Source organism: Thunnus thynnus, chromosome 19, assembly GCF_963924715.1.
Source record: "Thunnus thynnus chromosome 19, fThuThy2.1, whole genome shotgun sequence".
NCBI lineage: Eukaryota > Metazoa > Chordata > Actinopteri > Scombriformes > Scombridae > Thunnus > Thunnus thynnus.
Window position 1 is genome coordinate 29138140 of NC_089535.1, and position 22655 is coordinate 29160794.

Below are 22655 nucleotides of genomic sequence, written 5' to 3' on the forward strand. Positions count from 1 at the left end.
AGAAGCCATTACAATCCTATTGTTAGATTACGCAGTAATCCTGTTGTTACCTTTTGCTTTTCTTTTATACTGTCCGAAGTGTTGTTTCGCCAACTATATGAATGAACAAACGAACGAAAAAAACGAACACACAAACGAATGAACGAACGAACGAACAAACAAACAAACAATCAAACAAACGCATGAATAGTTTTATTTTCGTGTTTGATCATTTGCATGACCCATCCCTCATGGAATTGTTCAGACACATTAACAAACAACAAACCAAACATTCTGGCATGTTAACCCACCACCATCCAACAGCATAATACATCAACATCATCCAAACATAAACATGAATATAGACCTCCTACAAATGCCTCTTCAATATTCATTATATTACCTTATAACCTTATCATTCATTATTATAGACATTTTGGGACATTTATTACCACTTCCAAACATGGTTTAGCTATTTGGGTTTAACTTTGGATTCATTGTCTGGTTGTTGTTGCTGCTTGACCTATTGCACTCTGTAAAACTGTGATTACCAGTGATCCTGCATCCACATATTTCAACAAAGAAAGTGATGAGTACAACATTATCATAACTCATAGCAATAATGGTCAAAATAATGAGGACAAGGCCCAGGATGTAAAAAAATATCCTTTCAGGTATATGTGGACTCACTGTAAGGTTTAAAATGTTGAAAATAGAAAAAGGAAATTTTATCAGCAACTTTTATCTGAAGCTTCCATGTCTTTAGTCAAATAATGAGAAAGAATCCACCCTCCTCCTCACCCCCCTCTCTCCATTTCATCCTCTCTCAGTTCACTGTAAGATGAGAAGTGTGCCACACGTTTTGACCCCCTGAGTTATTTCTGTTGTGAGCAAGTCTAAGTCAACAGGTCTACCAGTGATCCCCTGCAGTGTCATCCATACCTGTCAGAAGGTTCTGGCACTGAGCTCCATGACCTTCTTTGTCAGTCTGCAGAGACATGTTAAATTATCACGTACCCTGGGAATGTCTGCAGTATGTTTCAAACAAAGTTCAGCAAATAGAACAGTCAACAGTTATTTCATCTGTCTCTCATTTCTGAAACGTAGTATCGAGCTGTGAAGAAAGCATGGATGTTGATTTATCGGTTCTGCCCATCATGCTCTCTCAGTGGTGAAGTGATATTCTAGGTGATAAACAGATACTTCCAGGAAAGCAAAATGAGGCCACAGAGTGAGAAATATAAAGCAGGTTCAATTATTTTATCAAACACCACTAAACATATTTAGTGGGAGGTTGTTGGAAAGCCACAACTACATATTTTACACATTATCAACCTGACAATGTGTATTTGTAATGTTTCTGTGATGTGACATCAATAAAGTACTACTACCACTACTCTGACCTGGTAGCAGTGAGGCTGTCCAAAGTCAATACAAAACAGTGAATTTCTTCTCAACCACAGAGCTGTGGTACATATCAGCATGGAAATAAACCATAATCATCTTGCTGCGATTGATTTATGAGTAAATTTACAATGTCTAAAGAGTTTTACTTGCTTTGCTGTTCCAAATGATGATCAAGACAATAAATAAATAAGATAATAAATCAGGGGCGTCTAGAGGCTGTAAAGTTCACTGCACCCCACAATATCAAACTGTTGTCACAAGAACATAATGACAAGTTTGTCCTGTTGGGACAATTCTTTGGGAGTATGAATGTTCAACATATCACAGCAATCTGTCCATGACATTAAAAGATTTTGTTTGATTTGGTTACAAAGCTGACATTATGATGAAGAAAGGTCAGGGGGGTCACCAAAATCAACATTCATCCTGTGCCAGTGAGCAAGGTGAATTTAATGGAAATACAGGCAGTTGTTTTTGAAGTTTTGTGTTGAGATGACATTCTGTCCTGAAGGTTGCACCAAGGGAAAACATAAATCATTCAATGTTAGTGTGAAGACTTACTCCCTATACTAAAGTTTGGGTGAGGGCTAGGGTTAGGCAAATAGTGGTTATGGTTATGGTCAGGTTAAGTCTCCAGGAAATTAATGTAATGTCCTCTCATGGAAGAGTGTGTGTGCAAGGGTAGAGTGGTGATCAGGGATACCATGAGGTTTTCCGGGTGGGCTGCTACATAATTGGATGTCATTTCACTCAATTTTCTGCTCTGGTTTCATCAGTATGCAGAGTATGTGTGTGTCTGTGTGTCTGATTAGCTCAGACCTACAGAACTTTGTTACAGAAGCATCCATCAAAGGCAGAAAAGTTACTAAAATTAATTATATTGGTACTGTATTTGTTGCTGCACTGTGCAGTTTGAATTGTAATCTCATTCTAATACTTGTCAGTACAGAGACAGTAGAAAATATAATAAAATATAAATGGAATTGCAATAAATACTTGTTACTTTACTTATTTGTGTTCAGTTTTTATTGATACCACATTAGCTGTTTGTGTGTCAACTCTATTATATGGTAGTATCTGAGAATGTAGTGGAGTTATAGTGATATTGTATTATATGTCCACCTCACAACAAGTCACCATAGAATCTGATCTGACCCAGTGTAAATAACAATTTTATTGTTGCATAGTTTTAGGAATATGTTATTATCATTATGCAATATTGAACAGGGGCTTCTATTTCATCTATCATTCTTCAAATGATCATAGTTCATTTAATTCTTGTAAAGTGTGAGATTGGCTGTATGGGTGGTGGTGTATCTGCAGATAGGGTTTGATAGGCTGGTCTGAGTCAAAAATCCTTATCCCCACTTCACCCCTTTGTGTGTGTGTGTGTGTGTGTATGGTGACGGTGGCACAGTAAATTAGATTTTGAAATGAAAAGGGAAATTTGGGCTTGATGGATGCATTAGAGGAAAAGTTATGTGGCCTTGAGGTCTTGGCAGCTACAAAATCTGAAACAGACCCATGTCGAGGCCAACATGCACAAATATATTCTTAAAAAAAGAAAACCAATCAAATAGGAGCCTGGGGACAATCAGACCACCTCTGACAGGAGAGGATAAATAGACCCAATCCAGACTGCAGTCTACCTGAACGGAGCCAGACAGAGAACAGCAAATCATGATGCTCCAAAAATACATTTTTGTATTGGACATATGAATACACAGACCTGAGACCTGCACCGTTACAACAGAACCCCACCAGTCTTGATGAGACAAAATATCATTTGGACACAGCCTGACCCAGGTTTCTATAGGAGCCCACAGGATCCATGAAGACCTCTGGAGTGATATGAAACTTGTCTGGCAACACAAGTTTGAATGGTTGAGAGAGCCCGATACTGCAATATAAAAACACAACTAAATAAATAAATTATATTCATAAAACATATTCACTAAGTTAACTACACTTACTTGAAATGGAGAGGACCTGTGAAGACTTCTTATGTGGACACTAAAGTCACTGGGATTCTTCCTGTCAGGACCATAAATATTTATATGAAATTTGGTAGGTGTCAAGATATCTTGCTTTTGACGGTCGTGTTGGCTAGATGGACAGAGTAACTGACTGAAATGATCATCATCAGGCATCATTTGCTGCTAGAAGCACAAAACAAGTGTTGATTCAACCTTTTTTTAAAAAAATCTGCAGTAACAACAAATGCATATTTATCACATAACGTTGGCTCACTTAGATCCCATTGTCCATGATGACAGTGTAAAGTGTTTTAATCCTAAAGTAATTTTCCACGATTTGATAAATAATTCATCTCTCATAACAAATGTATTTCTGCCAGGTCACTGTCAAATACTGTTGCAGTCATTTCCTGTTGACAGTGTGGTGTTCACAGCAACATTTTCAAGGATGTGGTTGCCTGTGATGAAATATTGACCCGTGTTTTAAATTCAGCTCTGCAGTTGGATGAATGACGGATGTTATTATAGCATCCGACGTTGCATGATAGTGTTGTGGAGTTTATGTATCATCACTGTTTCGTTTGTTTTGACCATATCAGTGGCCTTTCAGTTAACAGGGTACTGTGACTTTCACTGAGGATGACTTCACTCTGCCTGCTACCGCAACATCTGAACACAGTTCACTGTCTGCAAGGTGACTGCTGAGCTGTGAGACAGCGGAGTGCTCAAACCCAGCTGAAGAGGTTGAATGATTACTGTATATGAAAACATGTTATACATTACTGTGCAAAAGTTTTAGGCACTTTAGATGTTTAAATGCTTACTCATAATGCAATACTATCAGAGAGGCATCCGATTGGTCCCAAATGTATTCTGCAACATGACAACGACCCCAAATATCCAACCAGAGTCATAAAGACCCATCTTCAGCAACAGGAACAAGGAGTCCTGCAACAGATGGTATGACCCCCACAGAGCACTGATCTCAGCATTATGGAGTCAGTCTGGGATTACATGAAGAGACAGAAGCAGCTGAAATGCCGAAATCCACAGAAGAACTGTGGCAACTTCTCCAAGATGCAGGAACAACTGACCTGCCAAGTACCTGAAACACTGTGTGCAGGTGAACCGAGGAGTTGTATTTATCAATATAAAATATTTTGACATGTATTTAAGTTGGTTGCTATTTGTGGACTGGAAGCTGCAATTTTGATCACTAGAATTTATTCACAAATCATCATTTTACATTTGTAAATCTAATATGTATGTCATGAAACGCCTTTTCACTACTTTTGAGAATATTATTCTCCATACTATTTTCAAGACGTGACATGAAGGATTAAGTGTAGTGGGAATTATGATCATCCTGTGGAGACAGTGAGTTTCTCCTGTAGTTTTGTCGATTAATGAATGCAGCTGCCAGTAATCCAGTGAGTCTTGCATCTACCTGTGTGCAGATACACTGACGAACACAAAACAAGTGGGTTGCCATCACAAACAGCATGCAGGTGAAAATATTTTTATACACACTCAGAGCTTCTGAGCAGATGCAAAACGCAGAATACTGCAGTATATTGTATGTGTGATAAGGTGTCAGAAGGTCTGATTCTGATTAGGTTAAATAGAACATTTACAGGTGAAACAAATCTGTTCCCTTTGACTGCAGCAAGAATTCATCCTCTAGCAGCCTAAAAGTTTCAATGAGAATGAAAATATACATTTTCATGTTCATGTGCATCATGGTTCCTTTTCTTAGCCCTTTAGTTATGGTTTTCAGCATGGGAATAAAAGCATACAACTATGAAAAACACATTTCACTACAGCATAGTGTTGACTTTTACTTACATTTACCAAAATATAAGAGACAGCACAGTAGGTCAGAGTGGTTTTCTATTTCTGGGGGGAGGAGGATTGAAGCTTCAGCCTCAAGTGTCAGTACGACCTCTCAGAACAGTGTAAGACTATTAGCACATAGTTGACCCAAGGAGCCAGCTCACATTCCCAGAAACCACTGCAACCGCCAAGCTCAGATCCATGAGGCGAGGAATTCAAAAAATAACTGACACACTTAAAAGAGAGCTGAAGAAGTAGAACAGAATTGATACATTGGCTCCTACATTCCAACTTGTTTGGATCAAGATAGAGATGCTTTGATGAAAACACACAGTTATCACAACTCTGATCAGTAGTATTCATTCAACAAGGCTGGATTAACCCATGTAGGGCCCCTCTGGCAAAAATTAGTTACAGCCCTTCTATTGACCCTCTGTCAACCTCCTCTCTGCTCCTTTCTTATAAACAAACAGAAAAAATGTTCTGTTTACATTAAATGTTTCTTTAGATTAGATTATTTTGTATTTCGAACATGTTAAAATAACAAAATAAAACATATAGGCAGTGAAATAAAACAAATAAAATAAAAGCAAACTCTCAGTAAACAACACAAATAATAACCATCAATGTTGATTAGTCATAGGATGAAGGCTTTTCTAGTCCTACTCCCTTTTTTATACTTTATCAATCAAATCAAAGCCAAAGACATTCAACATTCAGCATAGAAACAATAATGACAAACAAAAACAACACAAGTCAAAAAGACACACTGTACCAAATCATATTATTCCAGTCCAACTCTTTTTTTCATCCATTCTATATCTATATATATTCTATATCCATTCCATATCCACACAAGAGGCTGATGGCAAAGTATTTTCACATCTTACTTTTCTCTGCTTGTAAGAGTGTTCCAAGTCAGATTCTGCAAACTCTCTTAACTGCACACACTTTTTGTAAATTTGATCATTAGCATAATCCCACCGGAACTGCCATATAAGGCAACCTGTTCCACTTCATTTGTGGGCTTTCGGTCACAAAAATGTCACCCAAGAGTAAAAAGACAAACTTGTGAAAAAGTCCTGCTGTTGGAACAGTTTGACTGGTGGTATTAGAGGAAGGACAGTACTGCAACAGAGCCGCACTGTGACAGGAAAAACAACAGTTTGATATGAAGTTTGACTAGTCACTTAAGATGGAAGTTGTTTGTGTTTTCTGTGTGAGGCCTAGTGTGAATCCTTTATGCCTAACAATTGTGTTAAATGGATTTCCTTCCTCATAAAACTTGCAAATTGAATAGAAACAAAAACTGCCTTGAATTGTACATGAACAATTTGGAAGCTCTATGGCTTCCATTCAAAATGCTCAGTAAAAAGCTGCATTCATTAGCTTCAACTGAAGGCATACAGGTGTTTCTTTTCTCAAAAATTAAATATCAGCTATAAAAGAAACGTTTGCAGCAAATGATCAACTTGGTAGGACAGGGTTCAGTGAAAAGATGTGCAGGTCTCAGTGTTTTTGGACAAAATGTTTGAAGGGTCAAAGAAGGCTCTCACTTGTATTTGCTCAGGCTCTATAGTTGAAGTCCAACCCTGATGATGAAAGTAGTATCTCTGTATAGTTAGTATGTGATTTGTAGTGAATGGAATTTCAATTTAAGGTCCTCTTACTCACATGTTGCAGAGTCGTCCATTGTATCACAGGATCTTCATCAGCATGTAGATGTTTATCTTTCCATCATTCTTCTCCTTAATTTTACTTAAAAGTGAGGAGTGGAAGTTTTCATAGTAATGAACCTTTCAACATCTACAGATCCATGACAACCAAACACACTTCATCAGCTGATGAAGACTGTGATTCAGTCAAACGAGCAACAACAAGCCAGTAAGACTGTTTTGTTGATGTTAGTATGGAACTCAAGTGAATTACACCCAGTAGACATTTGAGTTGATACATTCTAGCAGTTATAAACTGTATTATGTTATACACAACGTTCTTGAAACTGATAAAAACATTGCTTTTAATGAAAAAACAAATCAGAATGACTGATAGGAGAGCAGTGAGAGTGAGGGCAGCAGAGTTGCGTGACCACCTCCAAAATGCTGCAGTAACTGCTGTTCAGCCGGGTGTGCAAGCCATTAACAAACAGAACGTTATTGACCAACAAATCAGCACAGAAAGGTTCACTGCCACTGTGACTACAGAGTGGAAAGTTTTCTCTGGATACTCTGTACACACTGCTGCTTGTTGTCAGCTTACACACATGGCAGCAGAACCAGCATTTATTCTTCCAGCTGGAGCATGGAGAAATGAGATCAGTGGATGAACTTTGAATCACAGTAAACATTATGGATGTCAATATTGACGTCAGCTCAAATGTCATAAAGGCTCCTGAAGGCATATTCCACTCCAGTGGAAGTCAGTCAGTGTCAGGAGGAGCTGCAGGATGTCTTGAGGCTGCTTTACACACATTTGTACATACATTGCTCTTCCACTAGTTCAATGCTAGTAAGAGTCTGACAAAAATAACCACTGACTCACTGACTCACTGACTCACTTCAAGCTTTTAAAGTTAGAGACCCCCCCCCCAACCGCCCCCATGTCCCCCTCACGCCCCCCTCCAGGACATCTGTGAACTAAGAGCACTAACACGCTTCCCTTCTCACTGACTCTCATTCAACTATAACCACTGTTTCTAAAAAGAGAAAAAAAATGAGGGCTTTTGTGGTTTCCTTAAAATTACATGTGGTGAGTAACTGAAGGACAAGAGTAAAATTGTTATTGCGTGTAATTGCTATTGCTTCAGTCATCACTGATTTGTTTCTCAATTGATTCAGATTACATTCTGAAGTAATGCTACTAGTGACTAATGGAGATATTTATTTAAACAAAAATATATTTTAAGTATTTCCTTTATGGAGAAAGGACAGTTGCACACTGTTGGTCTCATGCTAAATAAAGTCAGTGTTTGGTTGCTGGACCTTCATCAGGGCAAATGTTTGACAAAACATTCCAGATCATATGATGATCATCTAATTAAGTTCAACTGTGCTTTGTTTTGAAGGTATACACAAGAAATTTAATTGTAATTCCCAAAATCCAAATACACAGGAAACTCCACAGATACAAGATCTCACAATCAGGAGATAAAATAATGGAAAAAACATATCAAAAGCACTCCTCCAATAAATATAAACATCTATATCCACCAGCTGTAAAAACGTGAATGTGTATGACAATAATAAGTAAGATGAGATCAAAGGATGTATATTTTAGATATAAATATACAGATCTAAAGATATAAAGATCTAGTTTTACATATATCAGCAACACAATTTGAAGACTTCAAAATGATGGTTGTGTGACTGAAATGTTTGTCCTCTCATTTACACTCAGTGTTCAAGAGGTCGGAGCAGCTGAGGCTGATCCTCTCTCTGCCTGCTGTGTGAGGTTCAAAATGTTTTGGTGCCACCTGCTGTTTAAAAGAGAGAAAGAGAGAGATAGTTATAGCTACCAGGACATATGTCTTTACAGTGGTTATGCATATAAACATTATACATTTACACATTTACAACACATTATGACAGAGCTAGAATTATCACTAGAGAAAGTTACACAAAGTGCATGTACTCAAGTAATGTACTTAATTTATCATTTCCAATGGGAGTCCTAAAATCTGAAAGGCTTCTCAGTAATTTAGTAAACTTATTGCCAAAGATTTTGAAAAATATGGTAAGAAATTTCTCAATTTTAACATTACTTCTATTCGAAACTATAGATTCTGGTTTGCACAGATGAGCACATGAATGTTGATTATGCTTCTGAAGTATGATGTGATGTTTATTGCATCAGGATAACATTGAGTATACTGGGATGTTTTAATTTAATATTCTTTTGGAGGAGTCACATGATTTTTTTTTTCTGGCTCTGCTGGAATATCTCTTGTTATTGTTTAATATTGATTTATTTATTTATTGAATGGAACAGTGTGCAGTTTGAAACATTAAAGATGCAGATAAAGTTAGCTTGAAGCTAATTTGCATCTGTAGTCCCCAACAACAAACATACAACAGCACAACAACAAACAGTAAAAAGCAAAAACAAACAAACAAACAAACAAAAAACAACCCCCCCACCCCCACCACCCCACCCCAACTCATTCAGACTCAATGGTCACACATCTGATTGGTCTTTAGTACATGTTTCAGTCTGGTCTTGAATTAATATTTCCTTGTGCTTTAACATATTATATTATATTATATTATATTATATTATATTATATTATATTATATTATATTATACATTTATTAGACTTTTTATCTTTTATCTTCTATACTGTAATTAGAACTTTTACTTTTGATTACTTAAGAACATTTAGCTGATCATACTTCTGTACTTTTACCTGAGTAACTTTATTACTTGACATGGAGCATGGTACATTGTGGTATTGCTCCACTTGCTAAAGAGGAATATCTGAATATTAATATTAACACTACTGGTGATCACATAGAAAGCTATCTTTTATGAGGCATTTTATACCATATAAAACGTAATCTGGGGAAACCTACCGGCCATGGAGATGCTCTACGCTGTTGAGGAAAACCCAAACAATGCACCAGTGTACAGAATTATTAATGTACTGTGTATTGTTGTCTGTTCTAGTTTCACCTTCTCCAGTGTCCAGTAGATCTTCCATGATTTTCATGAATGCACCAGAGCAACTGTCCTCAGAAACAAACTCTCACCAGGTCAAAGACAAACACATCTCACTAAATTCATGTCAGATGAACTGTTAGAGACAGAACTTCATGGAACCTGTTCCACTCTCAGACACAGCCTTTAGAGAAATGGCCAGAAGTAGAAGTCTCTGTTGACAAAAACACATTGATTGGTTTCCTACATGATCTGAAAATCAAGTGATAACTGACTGAAACTACTACTTGACATTTAGACATTACACAATTACTGCAGATCTTAAACTATCTCACGTCTAACTGTAGTGTTCCACCGGCAGCTTCTTAGGAACAGTTCCAGTATACTCAATGTTATCCTGATGCAATGTTTCCCTCAAACTGAAAAATGAACTGTAGTTTTGGATTAATTACATTTCTATTGCTTTTCAATGGAATCCAGTGATAAACTGATAAAGACTGTATTCAATCCTTGTATTGAACTCATGTCTAGTTAAAGACTTTGTGTAGAAAACAAAACGTGAGGATAGCATTGCTTCAATCATACCACAGGAGGGCACCAAAGTCAGAAGTTGGCCATGGAAGTGGCCATTCAAAGATACCTAACTAATGCACAACCAAGTGAAAGAGAGTGAGTAATAAGGGACAATAACCATTGCATCTCTTTAACCTTCTGTTTGTTTGTTGTCCCATGCGCACATGAGTGTCTGAGCTTAGTTTTTGCATCTGGATCTTCATCCTTCAGGAGATTCCTGAACCTCTTGCCTCTCTCTCCTCTGTCTGAATGATGTCCTGTCTCTCTCTCTCTCCCTTGTGTGTATGATGTGGTGTGAGTTTCCAGTGTGCATGTGTAGTCTGTCCTCTTTCCAGGTCTCCATGGTGATGGAGGCTTGTGTAGCTCAGGCCTTATCTGTTTAGCTGCACCTGGAAGTTACTCAATTATCAATTTATCAATAACTTTGTCATCCTTTTTTTCCTTACTGTAGATTGGTCTATTCTGTACACACAGCATTTATTGTCGGGAGAGGGATCCTTGTTAAGTTTTTCCTTATTTGAATTGAGAATCTAAGGACAGATGATGTTGTATTGCTGTACAGATTGTAAATCCCCCTGAGGCAAATGCGTGATTTGTGATATTGGACAATAAAACTGACTTGACTTGACTTGATTCTCATCCCAAATTACTTCTTTTGCTTATGAGCATTATATACATGTAGCAAAATTACTCTGGTGACTAGAGAAACTTACAAAAAGTACATGTACTCAAGTAGTGTAGTTAATTTATAATTTCCAGTGGGGACCCTAAAATCTGAAACTTGTTCTTGGTAATTTAGCAAAACTATTTCCAGAGATTTTGAAAAATGTTATGAAATTTCTCATTTTTAACATTGCCCCACCGATGCCCCACAGGAGGCGCTATATACATATATATATATACAAATTCCACCGACCTCGGTTGTGTGGTCATTAAACGATTGATTGATTGATTTTAACAAACAAGTTTTGGTTTATGTCTGTATTGTTGTCCCTTTTGCCTAGATCACTCTTCACTATCGTAGGGCATTTGTTTCATCTTTCACACTTTCCTTACATCCATGACACATTGTTTTTTAAACTGATAATAGCCTCTTTTAAAGTATTAAAGGACAGCTTCTCAATGTTTTAAGTTGGTCTTAAAACAATAGTCGGGTCCCCAAATGAACATTGAACATATTTCTCTTGCTGTAATCATTCCTCCTATTCATACTGACCATTAGAAGATCCCTTCATAATGCACTTACAATGGAAGTGATGGGGGACAAAATCCACAGTCCTCCTTCTGTGCAAAAATGTATTTAAAAGTTTATCTGATATGAAGCTTCAGCATCCAAATGAGTCAAATCAAGTTGATATCTTTCAATGTTACAGTCTTTTTAGTGCCAAAGTTCCTCTTTTGTTACTATACTTCCACCTGCAGCTCAACAGGGAAACACTGTCCGAGGAAACACAAAGAGGGAATTTGATGCTAAAAAGACTGTAAATGTGTCAGATATCCACTTAATATGACTAACTCAGACTGCTGAAGCCTCATAGAAGCTTCAGATACACTGCAAAACCTCTTTCATTGTGAACCTGTCCTTTATTTTAATTTATTTATTTTTTTTTTTTTTTGTAGAAAAATTCGACAATGCTGGTGAAAATGTATAATGCACAATTTATTCTCAGTTTTACTGTGTCAGAATCACTGGTGAGTATTTGATAATGCTTTGGAGCCAGCAAGTGTCTCTTTTGATACTACCACTTGGAGTCGCGAAGTCAGAAAGTTTCAAATCCTACACATTGGTATTTAAAAACATAACACGCTTTACATTAAACAAACAAAGCAAATGTACTGAATGTACCAATATTTATTTCTTCTGGCATTTTTGTACACAGTGGCACTGGAACTCATCCCCTTCAGTCAGGTTAAGTCTGACAAAAGTTCTGACTGCCGGAGACTTGATTGATTACAGTGAAGGCAAAGCTAAACAGACCATGTTACATCAGTGTACATGATACAATAAAACAAGTGCATCAAACTCAAATACCCATAACACTAACAGTAATGCTGTATGTAGTTTGGATCTATGTACTGGTATTTATCCAGCTCTGAATCTGTTAATCAGTGATGTTATCTGACAAAATTAGCTTATTCTAAAATTCTGTAAACACTTTAAAAAATGGTGCAGAAAATGAACACACCCAGAATCAATTGAGAGCAAAGTGGCTGACATTTAGTCGAGCGTTACAGCTAACACAAAAGAGACTTCACATGAAAATAGGCTGAGCAAGAGAAAACAAAAAACAAACCATTCTTCTTCACTACTGTTAATAGAGAGCCAAAGTCCTGACATCACCTGACATGAACACACTACAGAACATGATAATAGAATTCAAAACCTTTTGTGATTTCAACAAAGTTAAATACAGAACACTACAGCAGCTCTGATAGTACAAGTCATTGTAACTGCTGGATTCCTCCAACACTCTCTTCTAATGTCATCTTTACAACTTTTTAACTGTGATCTACACTGCTCAGCTCTGTCTGTTCTGCCATGTTTACAGCCATGTCTGAACAAGTGGCATCTCAACTTCTGTTGAGGTGCTGATGTTTAACCTGCAGAGGGAAATTGTGGGAAATTGTATTTTTTAATGGCTACTAAAAACAGAAATTAAACCTGCACCAGCCCGGTCACTTGAATGCAGCGCAGCAAGCTGTGAACACAACATCTGTCTTGGACCTTTATCACCTTATAACATTGTTAACTTGTTAGCAAACACTGGCTTATTTACACATCAAGCAGACACAGCAACATGAACATGATTTTGGAGTCATGTTTGAGTTCACCTGATGAATGTAAGTAATATTGACTCTCTTTTTAGCTCTATTTTGTTCTCCACCAACTCCTGAGAAAGATATCTGTCTCTTTAGCTTATAAGTGCTCCACTATGTTCACCAGCTAGTCTCTAACTGTGTCTGCCTGCTATTCGCTGCTGGACTGATAGTGTAGAGTGGCTTTATCCGACCTTTTGCACTGAAAACATCTGCCTGCTGGAAAATAGGGTGATGAGAGCGATGAGGGCAGTGAGAAACAAAACTATGAGTTCAAAGAAGGCCTGGAGGTGAACTGTGCAGGTGGTGATAACACTTTTCACATTACACATTGTCATTTAATCTCTTGCTGATACAACAATAATGATTAGTGCATCTTTTAATTAAACACTGATATGAATGAGTCAATGAACTTATGATACTGAGAAAATAAAAACAATTGCTTCATGATTCTATTGACACACAATGGAAGTAAAATTCAATTGAACTTTTACATATGTAGCTCATGTTGTGTAGTGCAGTCTTCATGTAAAAGTTAGTTTCTACAACATTCTTGACAGTCCTGTAGAAAGCTCAGAGAGACTGGTCTGACACAGGTCTGTCTGCGTATATGTAGTGTGGGTACTGTTAATAATCATAACATTCAGTGTTGACTGATGAGAGGTATCTGAGATTGCAAGGGCATGAATATACTGAGTTCTGAGATTGATCTATTCTGAGAAAAAAAAGTCAGAATTCTGATTCTCATCCATCCAGAATTTTAAGGAAGTCAGAGTTAATAAAGACAGAATTTGGGGGAAAAAGACTATCCTGACATTTAAGTTTAAATTTTCTTTTGTGTCTTCTTACAATTCTGTTTTTTCCCATCTTTGATTCTTAACAAAATTCAGACTTAAATTATGCATTTTTAGTAGTGAAATGTGGCACGAAATTTCAGTTAATTCCTTAGAGGTAGACATGTCCTCCTGCCTCACTGCTGTATTCAGTTTTAACACATACACAGTGTGCAATGAAGGAAATGTGAAGATTTGAAATAAATCAAATTTTAAAAATCAAAAACAAAAATGACTTTGTTTATCTTAGATTTTTTCAGTCAAACCACTCAGCTGTCAGAGTGAACGCAGGACTAGATATGTTCTTTTCAGAGAAGACACAACAACATGAAATAATTTTTAGCAATGTATAATAGTATGACGTAATTATTGCAATAAACAAGTCCTATGTATGTGTGTGTGATGAAACTGTAGGAAGCCGAGGACGAAGTACCTGAGTCAGACTTCAAACACAAACATCAAGCATCTTTAGGTCACAGTGAAAGTCAAAATTGTTCAAGTGTTTTGTTTCTGGCTCAGCTTGGTCATGTCAGAGGTCTGACAGTGAGCACTGCAGAAAGACGACTCTGGACTCTTCGCTGGATGGTGGCCTTGATTCACAAAGACTGCATTAGATTAGCACAGCTCTCAGTCTGTTAGTAAGCCAATACTAAAGAGCTCAGAGTTAGACATACTGGTTTGCTCATAGGGGCTGGCTGCAGGTATTGGATGTTATATGGCTGAATTACCACTGGGTTCCATTCTGTGACTAAAAATGAAAAAAGTCAGTTGGAGACTAGGTGTGTATTTTTATTTTATTTTACTCATTATCTCAAGTTAAGTTTCTCATTATCTTGTGATGACAAAGTTGTTTTCTTGTAATAACGATCATATCAAGTAAACAAAGATTCTTTCTTTTGTGCTTGTGATTACTTGTGATTTTCAGATAACCGGATTGCAAACAAATATTGCAGCCACAACTGCTTTCAGCTTCCATAGGTGTCATAAGAAGACACAAGTTTTTAAAAGTATTTACATTATGGCATACTACAATTGTTTTCTTTTGTTTTCGACTCCCATTCATTAATTCAGTTTTGAAAGCTGTCACAATAATTCACAAATACTAAATTAATGACCTAATTTGCAGTTTTTTGAAACATTTGTTTAAGCTGTAGAGGGTTGCAGAAAGTCCTGCAATGATGCTTTCTGATTCTGATTTTTACAGTCATGGTTCATTTGAACCAATACAGTTATGTCATCTGACATTATCAGCTCAAATAAGATACTGCATCAGCCAAGACCACATTATCTGTGCAAGCTGACATGATAAAAATATCTTATCTCAAGATATTCATCCCATTATCTCAGGAAATAACTTTTGTTTTCCCAAAATAAAGAGATACTGTAATTAACCCATTATCAAAAGATATTGATACCAGTCACTTCCTAAAGGTGTCCAGTCAGGTGTAGGTGAGAATTAAACATCATATCTTTCTTCACATGCTGGGTTTGTTTCTGCAACTGCTCATTCTGTATCAGATACATTTAAATGCCACACCCAAAAGCAACCAGACATGGTGTGCACTGGTTGCTGCTCTGCAGTGCGCCTCAAAGCGTCTACAAAGGAACCATGGGAACTTGTTGGCTCCTTAAGACACCTATTGTGAACAGGGTGTAACTGGTATCCCTTCACCTGACTCCTTATGTCTGCAAAAATTTTAAAAAGTGCGAAGTTCAATTGCACTTATGAAGAGCAAACCTGTGATCGGGTTGTATTTCATCCAGCATTTTGAAGTGATTTCCATTCATTCTGCATGATTGAAAAAGAACAATCTAGTCAGCACTCCTCATCAAAACACCTGATATCAATGATTAACAGTAATGATGAATTCAACAGGCCAACATTTTGAGAATATACTTGTTGCCGTCTTATCCAGAGTCAGAAGAGAAATGGATTCACCTCGGTTTATCCAGTACAGAGATAGAAATGTTGAAATGTTAAAAGGAGACATTATTGTTGACATTATCATGAGAGCAATTAATGTTTGAGCCACTATGATCAAAGTCCTCTTTCCATACTGAGGTTGCCAGATTTGAACTCTGTCCTTGGATACAGAATGTATATGATAGAGCTGACAGTCCTTGTAAAACTAGGCTAAAACATGAAAAGAAACACATGTTAATATGCCAAGAATGTTCAAAACTTTTGGATGCACAGTACTCATGAGACTGTGGACTCATGAGTCTGGGATTGTTCCTTTAACAGGATAAATCAACTTTATTACAACTAGGGTCTTATATACATAGTTCTGTCTATTATCTCTATTCGTTATGACACTGTACTCACCAAAGTAATTGCCAAATTAATAATCCCTCATTGCACAGGAAAACTGTGTGCATGCACAAATGAAGCAAAGCCGCCATTCTAGTTCAGGCTATCTACTCCAGTCTAAGCATTTCATAAACTCTTGTCACCAACCAGCATCCACCTGTATGCTCTGAACTTCCGTTCCTCTATGGAGGAAGATATTATCATCACTCCCCGCTCCCTGCTGTGCTGAGTGATGAGGTCACAGCCTAGACAGTAAGCACAACAGGTCAAAGTTAAAGCAGGAAGAGTGTCTGTAATCTGTGATGGATGTTTGGATAATAATTTCACCATTTGCTTTTTTTTTTCTCTTTCACATAATTTGGCTAATCTGGAGGTTTGTTTACAACCTGTCTGATCATCTGATTGTTTGTGCTTCTTGACCCTTTTTAGTGAATTCTTAGCAGTTTGCTTGTTATTACGGCTTATAGGAAATGAAGGCTGAAACTACAAAATAAGACCCAAGTTGTAATAAATCACATCATCTTTTCATTTGTATGCAATACTTTTTATATATATTTTATCTTCATATTATATATATTTTATCTTCATATCCCCAACAAAAAAAAGAAGTGAATTGAACCTTCTGAATATTACAATTAACAACTTGTTCACATTCCAGAACCAACCGGTAAACAGTATACAGTATAATGCTCATATAGCTCAGACCTCTGGATAACACTGTACATCTCAGTCCCTGCTAATGTTTACATGCTAAAAATATTACAAATCACAGTTACAGTTATGTAACTGTGGTAATATTCTGAGATAAGCTGTTGATATCTCAAAGCAGAACACTGCAGACACTCTGAAGTTGGTGGAAGAGCCAATCTTGATGGTTCATATCCCAGTATTCCCCTCATCCTGCATCTAAGACCTTTAGTGTTAATGGACCTCTAACCACTGGTTTGAGCCAGTATAAATGTCTGTCAATACATTACCAGCAAACATTAAAAGCTTGGGTAAACAAAAGCAAAGCAAAAAAATAAAATTAAAATTAATAAATAAATCAAATCAATCATCAGAACTTTCACAGCATTAAAAAACATAAATGGGAAAAATACTAAATATGGCTAAATATATGGGCACTTTTGGGCTTCTGTATTCACAATCTTTCTTCAAAATTATTTTTGTTTCAAAAATAAACAATATTAATTGAACAAGCACATACCATGTGTGCTGTGATTGGTCATGATTTCCTCAAAATGATGTATTCAAATCTGATAGGCCAGAGTGAAATCAGTGAAAATGAAATATTTGTGGATAAATTTGTCAACAAACAGAATCAAGTGATTTGGCGTGTCAGCAAAGTTGCAAAAACATATCTGTGAACCATTTATTTTGTTTGTAAGTTACAAATCAGATTTGTGTATCTTCATTTCCATACACTATGAAACTGAATCTGTTCAATTTTTACCTTAAAATTCTTTTTATTTACCCATTAGTGCTGATGTAAACAAGGCATTTATATGGGATTTTAAGGGAATCATTAATTTCACAATTTCAAGGATTATAATATATTGTGGTATTTTTATCTGCACGGTTTAAGGGGTTTTTGAATGGGTAAAAGCCCTTAAAATTGACTTTTACAGGGATGACTTTCATGATATTTTGTCTATTTTAAACCATATAAATCATCCAATAAACCCTTCATATACAGTATGATAATCCATTCATTGCTCTGAACCCCTGAGTTTGCACCTTAAATGGAAAGTAATGGTCCCTTTAGGCTATAAATTAATGGATGTCCTTCATGTTATTTTGGTCAAATTTAAGTTTTTTCCTCTAAACTGACATTAGTTTAATACATTACAGTTCATTAATTTATGTATCCATTAATTAACCACAATTTGGTGGGAACCTCCTTCATTTACACCGTAATTGAATTTTTTTTTTTTTTTGCTTTTTTTGTTTGTTTGTTTTTTTTGTATTTTTTACCCAATAAAAACGTCTTAATCCATGCAGAAATCCACAAAATATAATTCATATAATACAGTTCATTAATAAACTGAATAAGAGCTCCTTAAAATGATTTACTGCTGAAAACATTTCATACCCCTAACGTAAAGCAAAATCCCAGCCTTAATAACACTGTAAACCAATAACTAATGGATTTGTCAAATATTTTCTGATCAGTTTATAAAGTAAACATACAGATGAAGGGATCTCTGGTGACCTTAGCAAACACCTTATCTCAGCTTGAGGTATTTGGTTTGTTTTCAGGGGTTAGTTAAGCATTAAGTAAGGGTTCTTTAAGGTATTACTGTACCATGGTGATGTGTTCAGGTTTATATTATTTATGTTGAACAAAAATAACTGTACGTTAGGGACATTACTGCTCACATGTATTCACTTATTCACCATTTAGCTTATTCACTAACTGGATATCAGCTTTTCATTCAGAGCTCAGTAAATCACTCAACTTGATTGTAGGCACACACGTTTCCATTAAATATAAAATACTGCAAAAAGCAGAGCTACTAATTCATATCCCTCTTTGTGCATTGTTTGGAGCTGTGTCATCACCTCCATACTCGTGAGTTCTATAGCTTGCGTTCTCCAGAGAGGATGTTCTGGTAGATACTGTCTGTTAGAGGAATGTAGCTCTTCTGTGGGTGGTCCAACACATACAGAGGATCAGAGATTGTTGAGGGGTTGAAGCCGCTCTGTACCAGCTGGAACTTCTGCTGCTTGAAGGTGCTTGTCATTTCCATGACCTCCTGAGGGGACAAAAACCACAACAGTCAGTGTAATTTCAGGGTATCAGCTGATTTCAGACTGAACTGAACATTCGAGAGTTATTTTAGTTGGTAAATGGTAAATGGACGGTACTTGTGTAGCGCCTTTCTGGTCTTCCAACCACTCAAAGCGCTTTTACACTGCAAACCACATTCACCCATATTAAAACATGCTTTCATAGAAGTTAAAATTGTTGACAAAACTGAGTTTGTCTGAGGTGCTCTCTGGATAGGCATACATGCAGACATAAAAATACAAGAAAAAACTCCAGTGCACTCTCTTTTAAAACAATAAAAATGCCTTTATTGTCAGGGCATAGTCATATTAGACTTTTAAACAAACTCCTATATATATACACAGTACTGTGCAAACGTTTTAGGCACCCTAGATGTTTAGATTCTTATCCATTATGCAATACCATCAGCGAGGTGTTTAATTGGTCCCAAATTTATTACATGACAATGACCCCAAGCATACAGCTAGAGTCATAAAGAACTATTTTCAGCAACAAGAAGAATGATGAGTCCTGCAACAGATGGTATGGTATGGCCCCCACAGAGCCCTGATCTCAACATCATGGAGTCAATCTGGGATTACATGAAGAAGCACCTGAGATGGCCTAAATAATAAATCCACAGAAGTACATTCTTTCTCCAGGATGGTTACAACAACTGGACTGTATGGACTGTATATCTATATCTATATAGATATAGATATACAGTACTATGCAAAAGTTTGATCTATATCTATCTATCTAATGTATATATATATATATATATATATATATATATATATATATATATATATATATATATATATATATATATATATATATATACACACACACACACACACACACACACACACACTCACACACACACAGAGTACTGTGCAAAAGTTTTAGGCACTAAAAGTAAAGTGAGAATGCTCACATGCTTTCTATAAATTGTTTTAATTTATCAATTAACTTCTTACAAAGTTGAGTAAACAGCAGAAACTTAAATGAAATCAATATTTGCTGTGAGCAGCTTTGCCTTTAAAACAGCAGCAGTTCTCCTCGGTTCACTTTAACACAGTTTTTCATGGTAACTTGCAGGTAGGTTGTTGTAACCATCCTGGAGAAAGAATGTTCTTCTGTGGATTTATTATTTAGGCCATCTCAGGTTGTTGAGATCAGGGCTCTGTGGGGGCCATACCATACCATCTGTTGCAGGACTCACCATTCTTCTTGTTGCTGAAAATAGTTCTTTATGACTCTAGCTGTATGCTTGGGGTCATTGTCATGTCATGAATAAAGTTGGGACCAATCAGACACCTCGCTGATGGTATTGCATAATGGATAAGAATCTAAACATCTAGGGTGCCTAAAACTTTTGAACAGTACTGTATATATAGATATAGATATATATTAGTATATCCATAAATGTGCAGTTCCCCCTTGTAGTAAGGTAAAGGACTAGCAGTTAAAGGACACTAGATGGTGTAGCACACATACTGACACAGCGTATGAAATGCTGCTGCAGGTGCACAGTATGAAGTAACTCATGCTGTCCTCCTTGGAATGTGCTTGTATACATGCACCTCATCTCTGTCTGTTCACACTTAAGACCAGTAGTTAACAATATAAATGCACCATCGAAAGCTTTCAGTTCATCCAAACATGTACACAAATATATATAATTTATCCTCTCTAAGTTCAATTTACAAATACACACACTTTAGTTTAGAATGAATAGAGAAGAGGACATTACTCTTATTACTGCATTACTACTGTACATTACACTTTGCACCCTGCCAGACTCTTTTATATGACATTATACTGCCAGAGATCACACCTACAGTCAGCACGCACTCTCTGGGAATGATTTGTTTTAAAGGAACAATTCACCCAAAACTAGTTTTAAAAGCCACTCATTCACACACACTCACACACCAATGGTGGCGGAGCTGCTATGAAAGGCAACGGCCTGCTCATTGGGGGCAATTTGGGGATCAGACATCATCCTTATGATTAATAGAAGACTTCCTCTCCCATCTGAGCCACAGCCAGCCCAAAGTCTAGTTGGATGATAACATACAATAAAGAACAGCTCCATATCAGCCTTCTGTAAAGTAACAGGTGTCTTGGAACATCCTCTTTAGTTTAGTCATATGAAGAGTGAAAGTTATGTGTAATTCTGACATGTTATCACTTTTACACAGTTACACAACTGCACCTGTGTTTTCACAGGGCACTGGGTACGATAGTGATAAGATAATGACAACAGTCAAGTTTTGGATTGAACTAATCCTTTGAACTAGCTCTGTACACACAAGGTTACAGTTGTGTAATCATATATTCAAGCACCTGGAATCAGCGTCACAGTGCTTCTGTTCTAAGACTATCCATCAGAACTAAATCAAGCTGCAGATACAGCATGTCTTTGCTTCTTACCTGAAGCCTTATGAAGAGGGGTCGAGCATACGCTGGTAGATCCCTCACCACATGCTCAAACAGTTTGTTCCCATCAAACGTCAGGCCTTGTCTTACAATCATGGCAGCCATTCCTGCTCTGCCTTCATGTCCTGTGAACAACATGGTTTAATTTTACTTCATGTCATCACTATCCAGCACCAGGATATTCACTGGGATGTTCATTGTGAAGAATGCTACTAGAAACAGCATGGGATCCCAGCTAGGGCTCATCTTTTAGTGGAAAACTATTGCAATAATAAAGTTAAAATACAGTATGTGGCACATTACCAGAAGGTGATTATTCTGAAAACATATATGTTTTGTAATTTTGTTGCTCATCAAGGTGACACACTATACAAACATACCTGGTATTTCCACTCCATACACATTGACCTCTTGGATAAAATCCACCAGCCCAAGAGTTTCTGCCACCTCTGTTGTTGCTACATTTTCACCCTTCCACCTGAAATCAGGGAATATTTCAATTAAAGTGATTAACATTGTAATTATAGTCAGCTTTACATAAATATATATCTTCACAACATAGCCTGTTACAGACCAATTTCTAACCCGCTAGAATCTCACTCGGTAATACAGAGCCTGTATTAATACCTGCTTTTATCCCATTTTCACAAGTGTCTACTCATTATTCATCACGTCTGCCTGTTTTTTTTTCTTTGTCTTGTTTTAAGTTCTACTATGTCTTCATCAGAGTCAAAACGTTAGTCACTATTAAAGATTACAAGTGAATCAATGTGCTCCAGTTTTTTCTATCTGAACTTTGCCTCCTCTAGTCTGACGGGCACAAAGAAGTGCTTTTTGCACCAATACTGAACTCATGATTGATTTATAAGATAAACTGCACTGGCTTTTGTCCTCTGCATCACATCCAGTTGACGTTGCATCATTTCCTGTGAATCCTTTGTGCACAGGCACTTAATCTGAACACATCATCACTAATAGTGAAAACTACTATATAGATAATTAATAACATAATGTAAATCCCCCCCCCCCCCCCTCCCCCACACCTTTCCAACGTCAGT

At 36.8% G+C, this 22655-nt stretch overlaps 1 protein-coding gene across 1 annotated transcript in view; it reads right to left on the reverse strand.

The window, feature by feature from the left end:
- Positions 1-12060: 12060 nt before the first annotated feature.
- Positions 12061-22655, reverse strand: part of slc27a6 (solute carrier family 27 member 6) — a 43224-nt gene continuing 32629 nt past the window's right edge. Inside the window, exons 8-10 of the mRNA XM_067573882.1 lie at positions 21978-22075; positions 21592-21722; positions 12061-19138 (exon numbers count right to left, since the gene is read on the reverse strand). Coding sequence (XP_067429983.1) covers positions 18962-19138; positions 21592-21722; positions 21978-22075 — 406 coding nt within the window. The 3' untranslated portion in view covers positions 12061-18961. The remainder of the gene's footprint in view (positions 19139-21591; positions 21723-21977; positions 22076-22655) is intronic.